This window comes from Chiloscyllium punctatum, chromosome 4 (genome assembly GCF_047496795.1).
Source record: "Chiloscyllium punctatum isolate Juve2018m chromosome 4, sChiPun1.3, whole genome shotgun sequence".
In the NCBI taxonomy this organism is placed as follows: domain Eukaryota; kingdom Metazoa; phylum Chordata; class Chondrichthyes; order Orectolobiformes; family Hemiscylliidae; genus Chiloscyllium; species Chiloscyllium punctatum.
Window position 1 is genome coordinate 33,704,935 of NC_092742.1, and position 21,196 is coordinate 33,726,130.

The 21,196-nt window shown below is 40.4% G+C and overlaps 1 protein-coding gene across 3 annotated transcripts in view; it reads left to right on the forward strand.

The window, feature by feature from the left end:
• Window positions 1–21,196, forward strand: part of LOC140476173 (voltage-gated delayed rectifier potassium channel KCNH5) — a 312,744-nt gene that overhangs the window by 104,151 nt on the left and 187,397 nt on the right. For 2 of the 3 annotated variants that reach the window (XM_072568342.1, XM_072568343.1), the window contains exons 5-6: window positions 5,069–5,184; window positions 5,721–6,113. In XM_072568342.1, the coding sequence (XP_072424443.1) occupies window positions 5,069–5,184; window positions 5,721–6,113 (509 nt within the window). The remainder of the gene's footprint in view (window positions 1–5,068; window positions 5,185–5,720; window positions 6,114–21,196) is intronic. The other variant, XM_072568345.1, reaches the window with a different exon arrangement.

Consider the following 21,196-nt stretch of genomic DNA (forward strand, 5'->3'; position numbering starts at 1 on the left):
GGTAAGAGGGGAAAGATATAAAAGAGACCGAAGGGGCAACTTTTTCACGCAAAGGGTGGTGCGTGTATGGAATGGGCTGCCAGAGGAAGTGGTGGAGGCTGGTACGATCACAACATTTAAAGGCGTCTGGATAGTATCTGAACAGGAAGGGTTTAGAGGGATATGGGGCAAGTGCTGGCAAATGGGAATAGATTAGTTAGGGATATCTGGTCAACATGGATGAGTTTGACTAAAGGGTCTGTTTCCGCGTTGTACATCTTTATGACTCTATGAATAACCTCATCATTTTCCCACATTGTAATTTATATGTTGGCAGTATCAATGAATTGTGGCTCTTGGTTGGTGTAGATTGCCCTAAAGCCTCCCTTCTGTGCCAAGTTAAGAGCCCATGTAATTTGCAGTGCTAGAAGGTAAGCCACTATTGACTTTAATGAGGAAAGGTACCCACCATACCAACAAGATGTATTTTGTTGCTTAATAGCAATAGGCAGAAGCAATATTGACTAATTCTGTAAAACGTTGAAGCTTATCAGGAGTCAGAGTTGATGTAACTCTTTCTACTACAATATCATACTGGACTCACTCTTCTTCATGCAAAGACTGTGCGTTGTCAGATTGGAGCTTAATGCAACTTCAAAATGATCTGTTTCAGAACCCTTGTCTCTTACAACATCTCACCCCAAGTTTTCTTTTCCCATTAGTTTCCACTTACACGTTCAGACATACTACTTTGACATTCACTACTGCCACAATACCTTCTCATAGGACTCTGACTTCAAAAATTCAGCCATCAATGAAATTTCACAGTTATTCGTGAATACATTCTGTTCAGAATTGGAAGATTGGAGGTCTTTGGTGAGAGGAAAGTTGTGATCTTGACTTTGATTCTTTGTAAATCATTTCTCGGCTGGACAATCATTCGTCACTTGAATGTTTTTCATGGAGGATGTTGATCCTGCTTAAATTGATAACTAGTTCATTATTGTATTTAGAGGACCTTTAATCCCCTGAATTTCCTTCGCAGATGCACATTTCCGTAGTACTCCAGTTGTTGCCCATTACATCATCTAGATGATATTTAATCTTGTCAATGGCCATCATGGAGGATAGCTGCCCTATTAGAACAAGTACCTGCTGACTTATAGTGACGTAGATTTTCAGATGCAATCTCATCTACTTAGAAACAGGAAAACATAGGAACATGGGTAGGTCATTCAACCCTTTGAGTTTGCTCCACCATTCAGTACAATGGTGTCTGATCATCCAACCTAGTACCCTACTTTCCCCCCATCCTGTTTTTGATTCCTTTAGCCCTAAGAACCTCAACTGCTTTCTGTGGAAAAGAATTATTCAGGCTCACCACACTCTGTGTGAAAACATTTCTCCTCATCTCATTTTGACTGTGACCTGAATTTGTAGACCTTGTTCCATCATCATTCAGTCACAACTCTGTTTTGTTTTGGCAAATTGTTCTTCCCATCATACGTATGGATTAGGAGCAGAAGCTGACCACTCGGCCCTTTGAATTTGCTCTGCCTTTTGATGGTCATAGCTGAGTTTGTTACTCCACATTCCTGTTTACCACAGAGAACCTTTCACCACTTTACTTATCAATAATCCAACTATGTCTGGTTTCAGAATATTCACGGACTATGTTTTGAGGAAGACTGTTCCAAAGGCTCATGATTGTGAGAAAAATATTCTCCTTATCACTGTCTTAAATAGGAAGCCCCTTCTGGATGTAGGTTTGCTCGCTGAGATGGAAGGTTTGTTTTCAGATGTTTCGTCACCATTCTATATAACATCTTCAGTTAGCCTCTGAATAAAACACTGGAAGCCCCTTATTTGATACAATGACCTGATGCTTCCTTTTTCTCTGGCTGAATATGTTGGTGAGTTCCTGAACATCCAAATTCCATTTCTGGTAGCCATTCCTGCAAACCACATGGACTTCACACCTCCCCAGTTTCCCATTCAACCTGTATACTTGCTCCTATGTTGACCTACCTTCCCCATACAGCCCTGGTAAGTGAGCTGTGCATGCTAGGTGTGGTCATTCACTGCCCTCAACCCATGGTGCCAGCTTCCTCATGACCATGGAAGAGCCCCCATCCTGCATGACCTCTTCTCAGCCACACTTTACTGTATGCTCCCCATCTTTGCATATACATTTGCCCCCTTCACAAGTGTCATCCATACTTGACACCTAGCCTGCAGCCCCGAGTCACAAAGACTATTTTATTGAGTCTTCTTCATGTGACAATGAATGGTCTTGCCCATTTTCCTTCATTTCAGCGGATGGATCCCACAGACTAACCATGACCCACCCCCTTCGGGGTCCTAACTGGACAGCCTGAGACAATGTATACCCAGATGAGGAGAAAGTGAGGACTGCAGATGCTGGATGTCAGAGTCGAAAAGTGTGGTGCTAGAAAAGCACAGCTGTTCAGGCAGCATTTGAGGAGCAGGAGAGATGATGTTTCTAGCACCACACATTTCGATCGACAATGTACCCAGACCCCTGCAAGGGTGTACATTTGCTGACCCGATCACATTAGTTCTACCCTCTGGACTAGCTGCTGCCATGGAGCCATCAAACCTACTGAGACCAATATTCCCTCTAATTATGTTTTCAATATGTGGACTTCTGACATCTGAAACTGGAAACCAATGCATTGCCTCATCAGTGAACTGGAACCTCAGAATGGCTATGCACCCAAACTCTGGGCTACAGAGGTACAAAGCCCCTCACTAAACTTAATCTGATTGGCCATCTGATCATAACTATTCTCCTGGATGGTATGGGAGGTTGCCTTAAATTCTGTACCAGACCCCCCTGACTGACTGATATCTCCATGGGCTTCGGTGAGGAATAATCCTCTAAGACTTTGCAACATGGCTGCTTGCTTTCTGCGCATTCAGGTAAGCTGCTGGCACAGGGAGGAAGTGTGAGGTAGTATGTATGCCACTTGGACTGAGGACTACTAAACTAGCAAGGCAACTGTGTGACTGAGCAAGGCATGACAGGGATGGTACCAGCAGGCAGGTAGGCACTAACTGAGCGAGTGCTAAGAAAGAAACTGAGCAGCCCTGAGCTAGGTGTAGTTGTGAGCTGGATCCCTAACCGTGTGAGCAAGGTGCCCCTCCTGCAGCTTTCTAATGCATTCTGCAATGCAAGTCTGTGCTACCAGAGTTCCCTGCCAGGTTATCAGAGAGATGCTATGTCGGTTCTGAGGATGTGGCAGATGCTGGTTGCCATTATCTGTGGACAAGGGATGCATGTGTGCCCGTGTGCCATGCAGTTTGATCAAACGCAACATGGAAGTCAGTGAGAGGAAGTGGTGACCTGAATCTGCCAGGTACTCACTTTGAGTTCTGTGTTCTGCTTTCTCTCTCTGGCTTGCTTGGAGAGTTTGGTAAGATCGAAAGGCTCAGTGTAATAAGGTAAGTTGGGCCACCAACAAGGCAATTACGGAGAAACAAACTCTCTTCATTGGCAACTTGCTGCTGCACAGTGAGAAATTCACCTTGCTGTTCATTAAAGGCACAAAAGTTGGAGCAAGATGCTCTTTTCATCAAGATCAGCCTTTCCAGACTTATAGTCCATTTCTGTCACAAATCTTGCCACAGCACATCTTGTTCAGATTCCTAAAAGATTGTAATCTCTGTTCCACATCTTTGAAGTTGTTCTTTTCTTGTCTTAAATGTATTCAGTGATTATGTCAACACTCTGGCCATGGTTTGGCCCTTGCTCCCAGTACTGTAGCTGTGACTTGTGGAAACTTCTTTTCACTTTTATCTTTCCCAGACAGGCTTTCTGGAATGCTACTTAAGAATCTCCCCTTGCCCATAGGAATCACTAACTTTACGGCCTATTATCCATTAACACCTCTGCAGCCACTCAAAGATCCGAGGATGCAGGTCATCAGGTCCATCTGACTTATCAGCCTTTAATTCCATTAGTTTATTTGGGAATTTTTTCAATCAGTCATATTTCTTATAATTTCCTCTCTCCCTTTTGGTTTCTCATTTTCTACTATTTTTCTGTCCCTGTCATGCCCTTGTTTCCCATTATTATTTCCTAGTGTCACCTTCTGAAGGACCAGTGCTTACACAAACGAATATGACAGAGGTGATGTATCAGATTGATCATACAATTTAGACCAGGCTGCACGTAGAAAGTTTAAAGGCAAAACAGAAAAAGAAATGAGAGGCAAAGAGAGAGAGAGAGTATAAGAAAAGAATGTAAATAAATAATCTTATTGTTTAATGCAGGGGGAGGTTACATTTAAATTGTACAAGATACTAGTGAGGCCACATCTGGATACTGTGTGTAGTATTGGTTATCTTATTTAAGAAGGGATGTAATACATTTCAGAGAATGTTTACTAGACTAATACATGGAATGGGTGCGTCATCTTCTGAGGAAAGGTTGGACAGGTTCGGCTTGTATGCATTGGAGTTTCGACGAGTAAGAAGTAACTTGATTGAAACAAATAAGATTCTGAGAAGTCAATAATATCAGCAGGGCCAGTGGCCAGGACTGGGACATATGAACAAAAGATTTCAAGGGATTTAAATGAATGGTGTACCATTTGTTTTTTTTTCAATTGCTTACCCTATTGGAGGCAACATTTAGAGCCTGAATGAACTGTGTGGACATTTGTACTTTCACTTCCAGAGTAAAGTTGGCAGGAGTGACATTGAGTCATGCAGTAAAGACAGCAAAATTTAATTTTCATGTAATTTGAGTGGTACCACTATCATGTTTTGCAACTGCAGTATCTGTTTTTACAGTTGCAGGCAAATTGACTTAGATCACTTACACAGAAACTGCAGAGTAGGTATCAACTGGATGCTTAAAATTGTGTTTTCTAACTATAAGTAAGGTTCATAGTAATGTCACTGGTCGCTGCTCAGTAACAGCTATTTTAAAATGATTCACCTTTATTATTTTGTAGCCAATATAGATTAAAGACAATTAATAGATTTGTGACAATTAAAATTACAATGCTAAAAGTGTGGATTGCTGGAATTGGTAGTTACTATGTCTTTTTTCGAAATAAAGGGTGGGCAAAATTTGCTCGATTGACAAGAGCGCTGACAAATAGCCGAAGTGTTCTGCAGCAACTAACTCCAATGAACAAGTCTGATGGCGTCCATAAACATTCCCGTCTGGCAGAAGTAAGTACTAAAGTCCCTGTTTGTGGTTTGATTTATTTTCTTTAGAATATTTGATCTGGACAGACAGGTTGTCAGAAAAAAGGCATTCAATCCTGCATCTGGATTGACAGTTCTCACAATTTGAGACTACTAAGAAACCAGTCATATCTGGCATGCTTTCTCCTTTTGGTTAACTCCTGGAATTAAGAGGCACCTGTTTATCTTAGGCTAATCTCCAAGAATCCCCCTCTGGGACAGATTACTTGGAAGAAAGGGACAGGCTCTGTGATCAGATATCCTCCCCTTTGGGATTTCAGCGGACACCTTGGCCAAACCTTGCAGTAAGTGCAAGACAGATGATATTACCTAAATGAGAGGAATGATTGTGGGCAATTTTGACTTCCTACCTTATTTTTTATCTGGAAAAGTTTCTGTCTGTTCCAGTGCAGGATAACTTCTGAATGGCAAAATTTGAGGAATGTTTAAATCTCACTGTGTTATATTTTTGAAGATATTAAAACTATGCATAATATACTAAGGTATTGGTACTTTTTCAGGTTCTGCAGCTAGGATCTGACATTCTTCCTCAATACAAACAGGAGGCTCCCAAGACTCCACCACACATCATTCTGCATTACTGTGCATTTAAAACGACCTGGGACTGGATCATCCTTATTTTAACCTTCTACACTGCAATTATGGTTCCTTATAACGTCTCCTTCAGAACAAAACAGAACAACATTGCTTGGCTAGTGCTGGACAGTGTAGTTGATGTGATCTTCTTGGTGGATATTGTCTTAAATTTCCACACCACGTTTGTGGGTCCTGGAGGGGAAGTTATATCTGATCCTAAACTAATCAGAATGAACTACCTGAAAACCTGGTTTGTGATTGATCTACTGTCCTGTTTGCCATATGACATCATCAATGCTTTTGAGAATGTGGATGAGGTAAGTTGACACATCTATATCTATTATCACAATATTTCGCTTTGTTCTGTCAATGTAAGGTTTGATTTGCAAGGGACCTTTTTGATGCGGTCCTGTTAAACCTAAATTAATGTTCTTGACTTCACAAATTTTAACTCCTAAATCTTGTGGACCACGTAAATGCAACATGATTCTGGCAGCTTTTGTGTGATGTCGATTTGCGATTCAAGCAAAAGGATGGTTTCCTCTTTGTGAACTTAAGCAAAAATGATGAACAGAAGCAGAATAGACCATTTAGTGGACTTACAAGGAAAGCTCAGGAAAGTGTAGATATTTTGCGATTAAATGCATGCATTGCAGTAACAACATTGATTGCATATTCAGTCACCTTTTAACGGAGCGGCACAATGGTTAAAATGAATGAATTTTCAAGGTCACAAGTCTTGTTTTTGTGAAATATAATGCTGCAAGAAAAATAGTAACATCTTGAGTGTGGTCAGCTGAAACATTTTGACACAGCTATAATTTTAATCATCAGACAGAAAAGTACAAACTCTGGAGAACGAAAACTGTCGGAATACATTCCAGATTGTCAGGTTCTGAAAGACAGAATCTTTCCTTAAAACTATCACCATTAGCTTGGTGTAGGACTGACAACAACAGCCAGTACTTTCTGTTTCTTTTCAGAATAATCACTTGCTTTCTTTATACTGAGAGCAAAACAACTGGTGCAGGATAATTCCCTTCATGTATTAGCTAAAATATCTTGCTCCTGTCCAAATAGGCCATCTCTTTATCTAGGTTGCATCCTAGACTTAAGACCTCCCTCATGAATATGTTACTTATACTTTAGTCTCATTGTAAAGATGAGCCATCGCTCCATGACCAACTCTCCATAACCAAATTTCATTCCCTTTAATGAAGGTTATTTCTGCTCACCTGTTGGTTTAGGCCACAGTGTGACTTGGTGAGAATTTTATCTGGCATGCAGGTAATCTCATCTAATTGCTTCATCTATTTTTCCAGCACATTATGTAAGCTGTACATGTGTGTCAAGGATTAGGCTGTTTTCTCATTAGTGTGTCCACAACAACTGAAACAATGTTCATTTAATGAAATTTTTCCCTCTTAGATCTTGTGAAACGGCTTAAGGATAACTTTTCAGCTTTAACAAATCTGTTGCGCTGGGATCATCTATCAAGATTTAAGATGGGGGCTTATGATTTTCCATTCAGCATGGATGGAAAAGCATGAAGGATATATATTTGAGTCTCTGAGTGTTGGTATGCATGCCAATAATGCTAAAGGGGAAAATTTATGTTTAGTTTTCATTATTAGACAAACTTAAGACCTGTCATCAAACTCAATGGAGAGCATTTAGAGTGGACATAACACTGTGCTTCATTAAATACCTGCTGTCCTGAAGTTTTGCGCAGAGCTACTGATTAAAAAAGATGTGAATGTTGTTAATGAAAAGCACTAGTTTGTAAAGAAGCCACTGAAAGAAAGATTTGTATTTATATAGCACCTGTCATGACTGAGGTTAGAGAAGTTCACTGTCTCTCTGTATTCCTGCTATTCCACTGGCCACAATGTATATTTAAATGATTCATCCAATGACCAATATACTTAATTATATATTTTATCTGTAATAAGTTCAGAATAAAAAGATCCTTTGACCAAGTTTCCTTAATAAGCAACAAAATGATTCCTTTATTATATAGAAAGATTTATTTGACAAAGGTTCAGTGATAACTAACATACAGCCTGAAGTGTGAAAGTATAAATTACCTTTCTAATCAGAATGGACATGCACACAGGTAAGTTCAAAAAAGAGAAAAAATCACTTTCTCTGCAGAGATTAACTTTGGACAAAACATTTTGGCCAAGTACTTGTTAATTCTTGGAGAATAAAAGGATAAGATATGGAGTGATCCAGAATTTTTCTGTCCGCCATTCTTGTACATGTCGATTTATCACTAGACACAGGGAGTTATCCCCATCGGTTTTCTTCAGAATTTGGAGTTGCCGGTGTTGGACTGAGATGTACAAAGTTAAAAATCACACAACCACCTGATGAAGGACCAGTGCTCCGAAAGCTTCCAAATAAACCTGTTGGACTATAACCTGGTGTTGTGTGATTTTTAACTTGGTTTTCTTCAGGCACAATTCATCAGAATGTTGAGAACAAGTTTTCAGGTAGAATACCTGTTTCAGCTTTTTCAGCTGCCCCATGGTTTATGGATTAGAATAGTTAGGTGCAGACTCCATGGGCCAAAGGGCCTTTATTGTGCTGTTGATCTCTGTGACTGTATGGGGTTCTCAAGATATTTTTGTCAGGAAGGTGGCAAAAGCTGAGCCTGAGTTCCTTATTTCTTGACAGAATACACCGCAATTAAATTAAATCAAATGACCATGCTGCTGGCAATTAGAAACTCTGACCTGTGTATTGTAGTAAGTTCGAGCAGGTGGCTGAAGAAAAATGAGTTTCAGTCAATAAGTTCAAGCAGTTAAGTCATATGACTTGTAGTAATTTTTTTTTAAACAAAAGTTTTTTGCAGTCTCCTTTCAGTGACCTTTGAAAAACATGTCCGCGTACCTCCAAATTGTACATCCCTTCAGGTATGAGTCATACAGTCATAGAGATGTACAGCATGGAAACAGACCCTTTGGTCCAACCCGTCCATGCCGACCAGATATCCCAACCGAATCTAGTCCCACCTGCCAGCACCCGGCCCATATCCCTCCAAACATCAACATTTCAAATCTTTATAATACCTTTCACAACGTGACGTCACCCCAAGGTGCTTTGCGGTTGACAATGAATTTTGAAATGCACTTGCTGCTGTAATGTAAGAAAATTAGAAATAAATTTGCAAGCAGCAAGCTCCTAAAAACCACAATGTGGTTATGACTACATTAGTTTTTTTCGGGATGTTGACTATGGGATAAATATTGGCCAGGACATTGGAGATAATTCCTTTACACTTCAAAATGGGACCTTGGGAACTTTTAGTTCCTCCTGCAAAGGAAAATAGGGCTTCAGTTTAATACTTCATCCAAGAACAGCGCCTCAGATGGTTACACGTTCTTTCTGCAATGTCCCTGAGTGCCAGCCAAGAGTTATGCACTCAAGTTTCTGGAGTGGAACTTGAACTATCAGCTTTCAGCCTCTGAGGTAACAGTGTTCTTCATGGAATCACAACCGGCACTGTAAAAACAACACAACTCCTTCTCATTGGGAAATGCAGAAGCAAAAGTTTCCTGAAGCAGGCCATGAAAGAGTAGGAAAATGACTGAAAGCAGGAACTGAGTATCACACACCACTGCAGAAATGACTAAGCATTTTTAAAATATGAAAAGCACAGTAGTTCCCAAATAAACGAGGAGCATTGTGTCCCATGGAGTAGGAGATAAATCAGCCTCCTGTTCTCCTGCTAACAATTCTGGGAGTGCTGTCTACCAGATATAAAAATAAATCCCATCAACTATTTTCCCTGATATGAAATTTTAAGTAACGTCACTGATGCTATATGACAATATTGTTAGGGAATTGGCTGAATATAGGAAGTTCAGTTAAAGATCACCGACAGGATTGACTGAGACCTTCAGCACACCTCTGCAAAATATTCCTGGTCTTTTTTATTCCTGCCCCATTTAAGTGCTTGGGAATCTTTCAGGTAATTTGTGCTTCTGCTGCTGCCTTTTTTCTGACCATTCCAAAACTAAAAGAGGTGTTTCCATGGGCATCAATCAATATATAATGATTTCGGACATCGGAAGACAGAGAATGATTTCAGACTGATCAAAAGTGCTGAGTACTGATCCACTGTTACCATCAAACCTGTGCTTCAGCTAGAGGACTCATTATGTTGTCAGAAAGCAAGTACAGTACTTGCAGAGATCACATTTTGCAAGAGATGCTGGTTTAGGGGAGACTTTCGTGAAACTATATGTGACGGTCTGACTGACTATGATACTTAGAACAATACAGCACAGAACAGGCCCTTCGGCCCACGATGTTGTGCCGAACTTCTATCCTAGATTAAGCACCCATCCATGTACCTATCCAAATGCCGCTTAAAGGTCGCCAATGAATCTGACTCTACCACTCCCACGAGCAGCGCATTCCATGCCCCCACCACTCTCTGGGTGAAGAACCCACCCCTGACATCTCCCCTATACCTTCCACCCTTCACCTTAAATTTATGTCCCCTTGTAACACTCTGTTGTACCCGGGGAAAAAGTTTCTGACTGTCTACTCTATCTATTCCTCTGATCATCTTATAAACCTCTATCAAGTCACCCCTCATCCTTCGCCGTTCCAATGAGAAAAGGCCGAGAACTCTCAACCTATCCTCGTACGACCTACTCTCCATTCCAGGCAACATCCTGGTAAATCTTCTCTGCACCCTCTCCAAAGCTTCCACATCTTTCCTAAAGTGAGGCGACCAGAACTGCACACAGTACTCCAAATGTGGCCTAACCAAAGTCCTGTACAGCTGCAACATCACCTCACGACTCTTGAATTCAATCCCTCTGCTAATGAACGATAATACTCCATAGGCCTTCTTACAAACTCTATCCACCTGAGTGGCAACCTTCAAAGATCTATGTACATAGACCCCAAGATCCCTCTGTTCCTCCACCTGACCAAGAACCCTACCATTAACCCTGTATTCCGCATTCTTATTTGTTCTTCCAAAATGGACAACTTCACACTTGGCAGGGTTGAACTCCATCTGCCACTCCTCAGCCCAGCTCTGCATCCTATCTAAGTCCCTCTGCAGCCGACAACAGCCCTCCTCACTGTCCACAACTCCACCTATCTTTGTATCATCTGCAAATTTACTGACCCACCCTTCGACTCCCTCATCTAAGTCATTAATAAAAATTACAAACAGCAGAGGACCCAGAACTGATCCCTGCGGAACTCCACTTGTAACTGGACTCCATGCTGAATATTTACCATCTACTACCACTCTCTGACTTCGACCGGTTAGCCAGTTTTCTATCCAATTGGCCAAATTTCCCTCTATCCCATGCCTCCTGACTTTCCGCATAAGCCTACCATGGGGAACCTTATCAAATGCCTTACTAAAATCCATGTACACTACATCCACTGCTCTACCCTCATCCACATGCTTGGTCACCTCCTCGAAGAATTCAATAAGACTTGTAAGGCAAGACCTACCCTTCACAAATCCGTGCTGGCTGTCCCTAATCAAGCAGTGCCGTTCCAGATACTCGTAAATCCTATCCCTCAGTACCCTTTCCATTACTTTGCCTACCACAGAAGTAAGACTAACTGGCCTGTAATTCCCGGGGTTATCCCTATTCCCTTTTTTGAACAGGGGCACAACATTCGCTACTCTCCAGTCCACTGGTACCACCCCCGTTGCCAGTGAAGACGAGAAGATCATTGCCAACGGTACTGCAATTTCCTCTCTTGCTTCCCACATAATCCTAGGATATATCCCGTCAGGCCCGGGGGACTTGTCTATCCTCAAGCTTCTATGCTTTCTCAAAGCACCTTGCTTTGTGTGATACTTCATGAAAGCTTAGAGCCAGGAAAGTTATTTGTCAGCATTCTCTGACTGACAGCATTTGTAAAATGTCGCTGACCATACTCAATGGCCCTCCCACACCTTCGTGTCAATGTCTGTGAATACACAGGGTAGTTAGCAAGGTGCTGAGTTGTGTCATCTGCTGCAGGCACTCCAGCTATCATGCATCTTAAGTTTTACTCCATTAGAGACAACACTATTTAGCTGTGAGAGATAGAATTTACATGCATTTGGAGGGTCAAGGACTGATTAGGCATAGTCAGCGTGGCTTTGTGCGAGGGAAACAGTGTCCCAAAAACTTGAGTTTTTTGAGGAAGTAATCAATAAGATTGATGAGAGTACAGCAGTAGACGTTGTTCACATGGACTTTAGTAAAACCTTTGACAAGGTTCCGCAAGGCAGGCTAATTAGTAAAGTTAGCTCACATGGGATTCAGGGAGAGCTTGCCAATTGGATACATAATTGGCTTGACAGTAGCAGACAGAGAGTGATGGTAGACAGTCACGTTTTCGAACTGGAGGCCTGTGACCAGTAGTGTTCCACAGAGCTTGGTATCGGATCCACTTTTGTTTGTAATTTATATGAAGTATATCGATGAGAATTGAGGAGATGTGGTTAGTAAGTTTGCAGATGGGATTAAAATTGGTAATATAGTGGACAGTGAGGAAGGTTACCAAAGATTACAAAGAGATCTTGATCAGTTGAGTCAATGGGCTGAGGAGTGGCAGGTGGAGTTTAATTTGGATAAATCTGAAGTATTTCATTTTGGTAAAACAAACAAGGCAGTACTTATGCAATTAATGGTAAAGTTCTGGGTAATGTTGTAGAACAGAGAGACCTAGTGGTTCAAGTACATAATTCTTTGAAATTTGCCTCACATGTAGACAGGGTGGTTGCAAAGGCATTTAGCATGCTTGCCTTCATTGCTCAGACCTTTGTCACATTGAGGTCGTACAGGATGTTGGTTCAGCCTCTTCTGGAGTACTGTATACAGTCTGGATGCACTATTATAGGAATGATTATTAAGCTGCAGATAGTTCAGGAAAGATTTACCAGAATGGTGCCAGGAATGGAAGGTTTCGGTTATAAAGGTAGGCTGTACAGACTGGGACTTTTTTCACTTGAGCATAGGAGGTTGATCGGTGACCTTATAGAGGTTTATACAACCAGGAGGGGCAGAGATAAGATGATAATAGGTAGATAGTTTTTCCCTAGGGCAGGGGAGTTCAAGGCTAGCAGACATCATTTTAAAGTGAAATAAAGATTTAAAAAGGAGTTGGGGCAACTTTTTCACACAGACAGTGGTTTGTATGTGGAATGAACTGCCAGCAGAAGTGGTGGATACAGGTACATTCACAACCTTTAAAAGATATTTGGATAGGTATATGAATTTGAAAGGTTCGGAGAGATACGGGCCAAATGCAGGCCAGAGGGACTAGTTTGGTTTGGGAATATGGTGAGTGTGGACTGGTTGGAGCAAATGGTCTATTTCCATGCTGTACAAATATATGGCGAGAGTGTGATGCTGGAAAAGCACAGCAAGTCAGGCAGCATCTGAGGAGCAGGAGAACTAGGAGAAAGTGCAAATTGTACAAATATGTGACCCTATGATTCTAGATGTGCCACAAAATTGCCTGTGGAGATTATGCCACCCTGTTCAGCAGCTTTTAAAAAGAGAGTTAGGAGTGAGTCACAGATCCTACTTCTTATTTTTGAATTAGATTTACTTTCATTGTCACCTTTTTCTATCTTAATAAAAGTGCCAGTTTTTTTGAGCCATTTTAAATGTTTGAAAAATTTCCAGACTCTATCCCGTCACTTGCTTTCAGATCTCCACAGTTCCTTCAAACTGAAGCTGAATTGCAAGTTTTCAGTTGCTTCCTTCTCTCAGGTTATTGCTTTGCAGATTAAGGTTCAAAATGACTCTTGGAGCTATGAGTAATTACACTGATAAGCTGACCATAGAAAATTTACATCATATGGGTATTGCTCCTCATCCATGAAAATTAAAATTGTATAAAATTACTAATGTCCAAGTGGTGAAGGTGAAAATTATCACATTTCTGCTGAGCTTTGCTTTTGTTTCCAATCATTCAGGAGTAAAAGTGCAGCTGGAGTGGAAAATCTAAGCTACAGCCTGCTGTTTTCCTTTTCTTGTCCACAAAGGAGATCTATTGTATTTTATTTAGCTTGCATTGTGTTTTTTTAATAATCTGTAGTACCAGCTTAATGGTGAGCAATGGAAAGTCTTCATATTTATCAGTTTCTAAATCATGGATTATAGGTGCAACAACTAGTGCAACCTCAATCAGATCTTTATTCTAAATGATTGATTGGTTTTGAGAGGTAGTTCTATTCTACTGCCTATCAAAAGTAAAAGGCAAATGTTAAAAAGGATAATAGAATACTGAAAAACATGATATGAATATTTTTCAAGTCATGGTTTTGCAGGTGTAGGACTCACAGTGAGTGATGTTGTTAGGAGCTATGTGATTGAATCACAGGAGCAGATAAAGGTTAGTGCACTGACTGTAACTCTCAGCAGCCTGCTGACACAAGTGATAAGATTCCGACATTGACATGATGGCACTACCTGAACACCCGTGCAACAAGCAGAATCTTCCAGGAGACTATTACAATTCCTGCTGCAAACAAAGCCATTTTTCATTGTAATGGCCATTGATGTACACTGTATGAATATATAATAATGTTTGACAGAAACCCAGATTTCATTTTTCAAGATTTCCGAAACCTTAATTACTAAGACAATGCTGGCCTCAATAATAAAATTGACAACTTTTGACCTGTGTAATAACAAGAGTTTTATACGTGAAACTATGCTGTGCACTATTGGTAAAGTTTTCACAAGAAATTTCCCAAACTGCCATTTAATAGATGAATGCCTTCTTAAAGAAGGAAATTAATCATGTGTTTTTCTAGTATTAACTGTCATGAGGCTTGTTCAATGGTTAGAGCACAAATAGAGGAATTGTACGCTTGACTGTCATGCACCCTAGCAGTGTTCAAACCTGTTGAAGTCAGTGACATTGAATTAATCTCAGGTAGAGTCTATAACAGTCCACCTGTCTAACTTTTCTATGAGGCTCCCCTTGTGGTGCAGTGGTAGTTTCCCTACCCTTGAATTAAAAGACCTGGGTTCAAGCCCCACTTGCTCCAGAGGTGTGTAATGACATTATTGAACAGGTTGATTATGAAAAGCAAGTTAAATTAAAAGCAAAATCTCCCACTTTTTGTAATTACCTGAGACAAACCTCTAGCAGGTTCAAGTCTCTGGGATGTTATTTACAAAACATTTATTTGCATGTTCAGTTAATTCATATATTTATTCAGACTACCTATGGAAAGTATTCTGCCTGGAAGTCAGTGTTGAGTGGGGTCCTGGAGGGCTCTGTTCTTGGGCCTCTGCTCTTTGTTTTTATAAATAATGTGGATGAGGAGGTTGAGGGGTGGGTTAGTTAATTTGCAGATGACACAAAGGTTGGAGGTGCCTTTGATAGTATCGAGGGTTATTGCAGGCTGCAGCGTTACATGGACAGGATTCAGAGCTGGGCTGAGAAATGGCAGATGGAGTTCAACCTGGATAAATGCAAAGTGATGCATTTTGAAAGGTAGAACTTGAATGCTGAATATAGGATTAAAGACAGGATTCTTGGCAGTGTGTTGGAACAGTGGGATCTGGGTGTGCAAGTACATAGATCCCTCAAAGTTGCCACCCAAGTGGATAGGGTTGTTAAGAAAGCATTTTGGCCTTCATTAAAAGGCGGATCAAGTTTAAGAGTCTCTAGGTTTTGCTACAGCTCTACAAGTCCCTGATGAGACCACACTTGGAATATTGTGTCCAGTTCTGGTTGTCCTACTATAGGAAAGATACACAGGCTTTGGAGAGGGTGCAAAGAAGGTTTACCAGGATGCTGCCTGGACTGGAGGGCTTGCCTTATGAAGAAAGGTTGAATAAGCTCGGACTTTTCTCTCTGGAGAGAAGGAGGAAGAGAGGTGACCTGATCGAGGTATACAAGATAATGAGAGGAATGGATAGAGTCAATAGCCAGAGACTTTTCCCCAGGGCAGGATTGACTGGCACGCGGGGTCATAGTTTTAAGATGTTAGGAGAAAGGTATAGAGGGAACGTCAGAGGAAGGTTCTTTATGCAGAGATTTGTGAATGCATGGGATGGGTTGCCAGTGGTGGTAGTGAAAGCAGAGTCATTAGGAACATTTAAGCGACTGCTGGATATGCACATGGATAGCAGTGAGTTGAGGGATGTGTCGGTTAAGTTATTTTATTTTACATTAGGATTAAACCTTGGCACAACATTGTGGGCCAAAGGGCCTGTTCTGTGCTGTACTTTTCTATATCCTATGTTTTATGCAGAATGTTTGACAAGAGTACCAATCAGGGCACTAAATAGATGCTTGGCTGTCCCTTGTAGAGAAGGTAACGACATTTACCTCACGGCAGCTGCCAGTCAACAAGATGTGATTGATCTGGGCTTAATTCCATACACTGACCTTTGTCCCATAGCCTTCATGTTATATATCTCAAATACAAAATGAACAATTGGTCAGGCATCAGTTGCCATTTGCAGAACACAGTTCCAAAACTATGCTGTGTGGATGTGCATCCAAATTTCATCCCTGACAGGTCAGGCACTAAAGATTTAACTCCTAAGTGCTTTCTGCATAGACAGAAAGTGCGCCAAATTGAAGAGCAGTACCTTAAGAGAGCAACATCCCAATTGGCAGAAGTTGCATAAGACTGGTGTGGGACAAGTGGGTTCGTTTTGTGGGGTATTTGCATCAGTATTGGTAAAAATTGGGCTGTACCAGGGGTACAGTGTTTCCCTGAATCATGTGGAGACCAATACTCAAGCAAACTATATAACTAGGAAAGTAGAGAAGGCTTTAAACTGAACAGTAACGATGAGGGATTATGGCTAGATGTAGTAAATCCAGTGATAGGATCAAAGGCAGGAGAACCAAGCAGCAATATGGAAATGAAAGTCAGAAAGTAGTGGGAAAAGACAGAGAGAATATCTCCAAGAGCATACTAACAGTCAAAATGAAATGTTACAAGCGTACCAAGAAGACAAAACAACAATTTTTGAATCCATAACATTAATAACAAAGTAAACTCATTGATAGCACACATTTAAATAATAAAATATGAATTGATAGCCATTATGGATACATGATTCATGTTGGCCAAGGATTAGGTGCTGAATATTGAAGGGCATAGGAAAGTAGGTTAAGGTGGAGAGGTCACAATATTAATTAAGGATGACATTGCTATAGTATTTAGAGATGACCTTGCTTTAAGAGATCAGCATATGAAAATTGTTTGAGTAGAAGCGAATAGTAGGGGGAAAGGCACTAGTGGGAGTGGGCTACAGGCCTCCTAGCGGTAATGACCATGTAAAGCAAAGTGTACAAGAAAAAATATTGGATGCTTGTGATAAAGGAACATGTAATCGTGAGTGATTTTTATCTACATATGAACTGAAAAAAATCACTTTGGCATTTGTAACATGGATGAGGAATTCATAGACTGCTTTTGAGAGAGTTTCTTAGCGCAACTGAAGAGAGAGCAGGTTGTGTTAGGCATCATTATCTCAGATTTAAAGGCATCCCTATGTGGGCATGAAAGCTGAACCAGTTGAAGTGACCCGCGATACTAGGCTAGAGGATAGATACATAGAGATGCAGTGACAGACATTTAAATGAATTATTGATAATATAAAGAAAAGTGCTGTGGGAAGGGCCTGTGTTTAATGCGAGAACTTGAGAATAGCATCAAACTTAAAGAAAAAACTTGAAATTGCTCAAAGTTGAGGAGCAGGACTGATAGTTGGATATTTTACAGTGTGGGAAATCAGGGTATAGGTTGTAACATATTGGCATGGATAGAAGGCTGATCGAAAACAGAGACTGTGCATAAAAGATCCTTTATCTGATTGGCAGGATGAGATGAACAAGTTCCTGCAAGGAGAAAATGCTGGAAAATCTCAGCAGGTCTGGCAGCATCTGTAAGGAGAGAAAAGAGTTGACGTTTCAAGTATAACTGACCCTTTGTCGAAGCTTTGACAAAGGGTCAGTTATACTTGAAACGTCAGCTCTTTTCTCTCCTTACAGATGCTGCCAGACCTGCTGAGATTTTCCAGCATTTTCTCTTTTGGTTTCAGATTCCAGCATCTGCAGTAATTTGCTTTTATTAGGTTCCTGCAAGGGTCTATTCCTGCAGCTTCAGCTTATTACAACTTGCTTCAATAATGTAGATGAGGGGAGAAAAGGTATGGTAGCTAAATTTGCAGATGACACAAAACTAAGTTGGAAAGTATGTTGTGAAGACAAAACGAGTTTGCAGATAGACATAAATAAATTCATTAGCAGGCAAAAGTCTTACAGATGAGGTATAATACAGGAAAATATTAAATTGTTCTTTTTGGCCGGAAGAATGGAGAATGACTACAGAATTCCGAAGTGCAGAGGGATCTAAGTGTTTAGTGCGTTAGTCAGAAAAATAAGCATGCTGGTATAGCAAGTAACTAAGGAAGTTAAGCTGATGCTTCCTTATATTACAAGTGGACCTAAACCTAAAAGTAAGTATATTATGCTTAAGCGAGAAAGAGCATTGATGAAACCACATATCAAATGCGCAGTTTTGGTTTGTTTATTAAGAAAGTATGTAAATGCAGTTCAGAGGAGGTTTACTGGATTGATAACTGGAATGAGTGGATTGTCTAATGAGAAAGGTTGGACAAAGAGGGCTTGTTTTCACTGGAGTTTAGTAGAGTGAGGCATTACTTGGTATATAAGATCTTGAATGACCTTGATGAGGCCAATTTAGAAAGGATATTTCCTCTTGTGGGTCAGTCCAGAGCTAGGGGACACCGTTTCAAATCTAGAGGTCAACTTCTGGACAGAGTTGATGAGCATTTTTTTTTGCTCAGTGGATTGTGCAGCTTTGGAACTCTGACTAGACAGGGTCATCGAACATTCTTAAGATGAAGATAGATAAATACCTGTTCGGCAGTGGAATCAAAGGCTATCAGGGTAAATGTGGAAATTAAAACAGATACAGATCAACCTTTACTTTCTTGAATGGTGCAACAAGTCCTGGGGGTGAAGAGTTTACTTTGGTTCCTGATTCATATGATTGTATGTTTTTGATTTGATTTTATTTATTGTTGTCACATATACCAAGATACAGTGAAAAGTATTGTTTTGCGTGCTACACAGGCAGATCGTACTGTACAAAAGTGCATCAGGTAGCAGAACAGAGTTCAGAATACAGTATTAGAGCCATCAAATGCTGATGTTTTAAATATATAATTCATTCCTGTGATGTTGGAGTTGCTGGCTGGGCCAGTATATATTGCCCAACCCTAGTTGTCCTTGAGAATCTGGTGATGAGCTGTCATCTTGATTCACTGCAGTCCATTGATGTAGATACAATGCTAATGTGGTAGGAATTCGAGAATTTTCATCCAGCGACACAGAAGGAATGGCGCCATATTTCCAAGTCAGGATGGTGAGTTGTTTGGAGGGGAATTTTCAGGTGGTGGTATCTTCAGCTCTTGTCACTCTGCATTGTAGTAGAGGTCATGAATTTGGAGTATGCTGTCTGAGGAGCTTTGATGAATTTCTGCAGTGCATCTTGTAGATAGTACACACTGCTGCTACCGATCATCATTGGTGATGGGAGTGAATATTTGTGGATGTGATGCCACTGACTCCTGGCTCTCTTGCTCATAGTCTTGAAATTGTGACTCCTAGTTACTGATAGACCAACTATTGAAAACTGAATATCCTTCTTTATTCTGTCAAACTTGTTCATAAGTTTGAACATCTCAATAAGTCATTCATAAGCTTCTCTACTCTAAGGAGAATAAGTCCAATTTTATTAATCTTTCCTTGTATCTAAAATCCTTCAATCCTGATGTTATTCTATAAACTCCTTTGAACTCTCCATGACTTTAACATCCTTCCATATGTAAGGTGCCCAGACTGAACATATTCTTCCAAATATGGTCTCAACAATGATTTGGCAAGGTATAATATCACTTCCTTGCTTATATACTCTCTGTGTCTCTATTTAGAAACCCAAGTATCCTGCAAGTCATCTTAACAACTTCAACTTGCCTGGTCACCTGCAGAGAATCATGCACATGAACTCCAAGACCATTTTGCTCCTGCACTCCCCTCAAAGTTGTACCATTGAGCCCATACTGCGTCTGTGTTTCTGTGCACCTCTGTCTTTGTTCTTCTACAAAGGGGCAAGGTATTCAGTGAAGTTCATTATTGAGGGCGTCCCAAAGTCACTTTGTTACAAACAGGGTTGGAGGGGGAGGTGATTGGATGTGGAATGGACAGGACTGAACCAACCTCTGAGCTGTTCCTAAATGGCCTGACCTAGGAAAGCAGAGTCTCAGCTGGAAGTACAATTTTTCAACTTGCATCATTAGTTTAAGTACATCCGTGTCCCTTAGAAGCTGTAGGCCTAAAGTTATTAGAATAAAATAAATGATATTCCTAAAAAATGTTCGTACTTTCTCCTTAGAAACTCTTACTTCATATAGTCTTTATCATTGCATAAAATGCCCTACCTAGAATAATCTTACCTCATTGGTTGTAATTTCTACAAAGTATCTAGAGATTTTTACAATTTTGAAACTTATCTAAAAATGGTAGCACAAGTGATTTTCCCTCTCCTGGTCATTTGGAGCCTCTGATTTCCCTTTGCTATTGTTTCCATGTTCTCTATCTCTCCAAGAACCTACCCCTCCTGTTTCCTGTGTTTCTGTATTGCCATTCAAGCCTTGGTACCTTGATCTCACCTGCCTCTCTTCTGGTGTATCTCCCAGTCAAATCCATAATCCTTTTACATTTTCCCAGAGTTGTTTTCAATCTGCCTTCCCTTTCCAATTGTTCCTTAGCTGGCTCAAACTGCCAACATCCAAAGATGTGCAGGTTATGTAGATTGGCAACCCTAAATTGCCCCATAGTATCCAGGGAATTGCAGGTTAGATGGATTAGCTATGGGAAAATTTGGGAAAAGGATGGGATGCTGTACGGAGGGATAGTGCAGACCAGATAGGCTGAATGGCCCCTATCAGCACTGTAAGGATTCTATGATTCTAAAACATTCCATTCTCTCATGATTATTCTATCTTACCTACCATTATACATCCTGTAACTTCACATTAAGGTCAAGAAAAGGAAGATGGTGTCTGACTAGCATTATCCATGGAACTGAAAGCAACCATTGGAATTTTCCATGTAAATTAAATTTGATTTTACAATCTGCAAGATTACCTGAGTTCTTGATATAATAAACTGGCTCAAATGTGAAAACATTCAATGAGATTTTTATATGTTAAGATATCTTTGTTAGAGAAAGAAAAATCTAAATTTAGATTTCAGGTTCAAAGCAATAAAACTTTACTTGCCCAGAATTATCATCTTTATACATGAACTATCATTTGTAGATGGTAATGTTTTTATTTTGTTAAATTTAGGC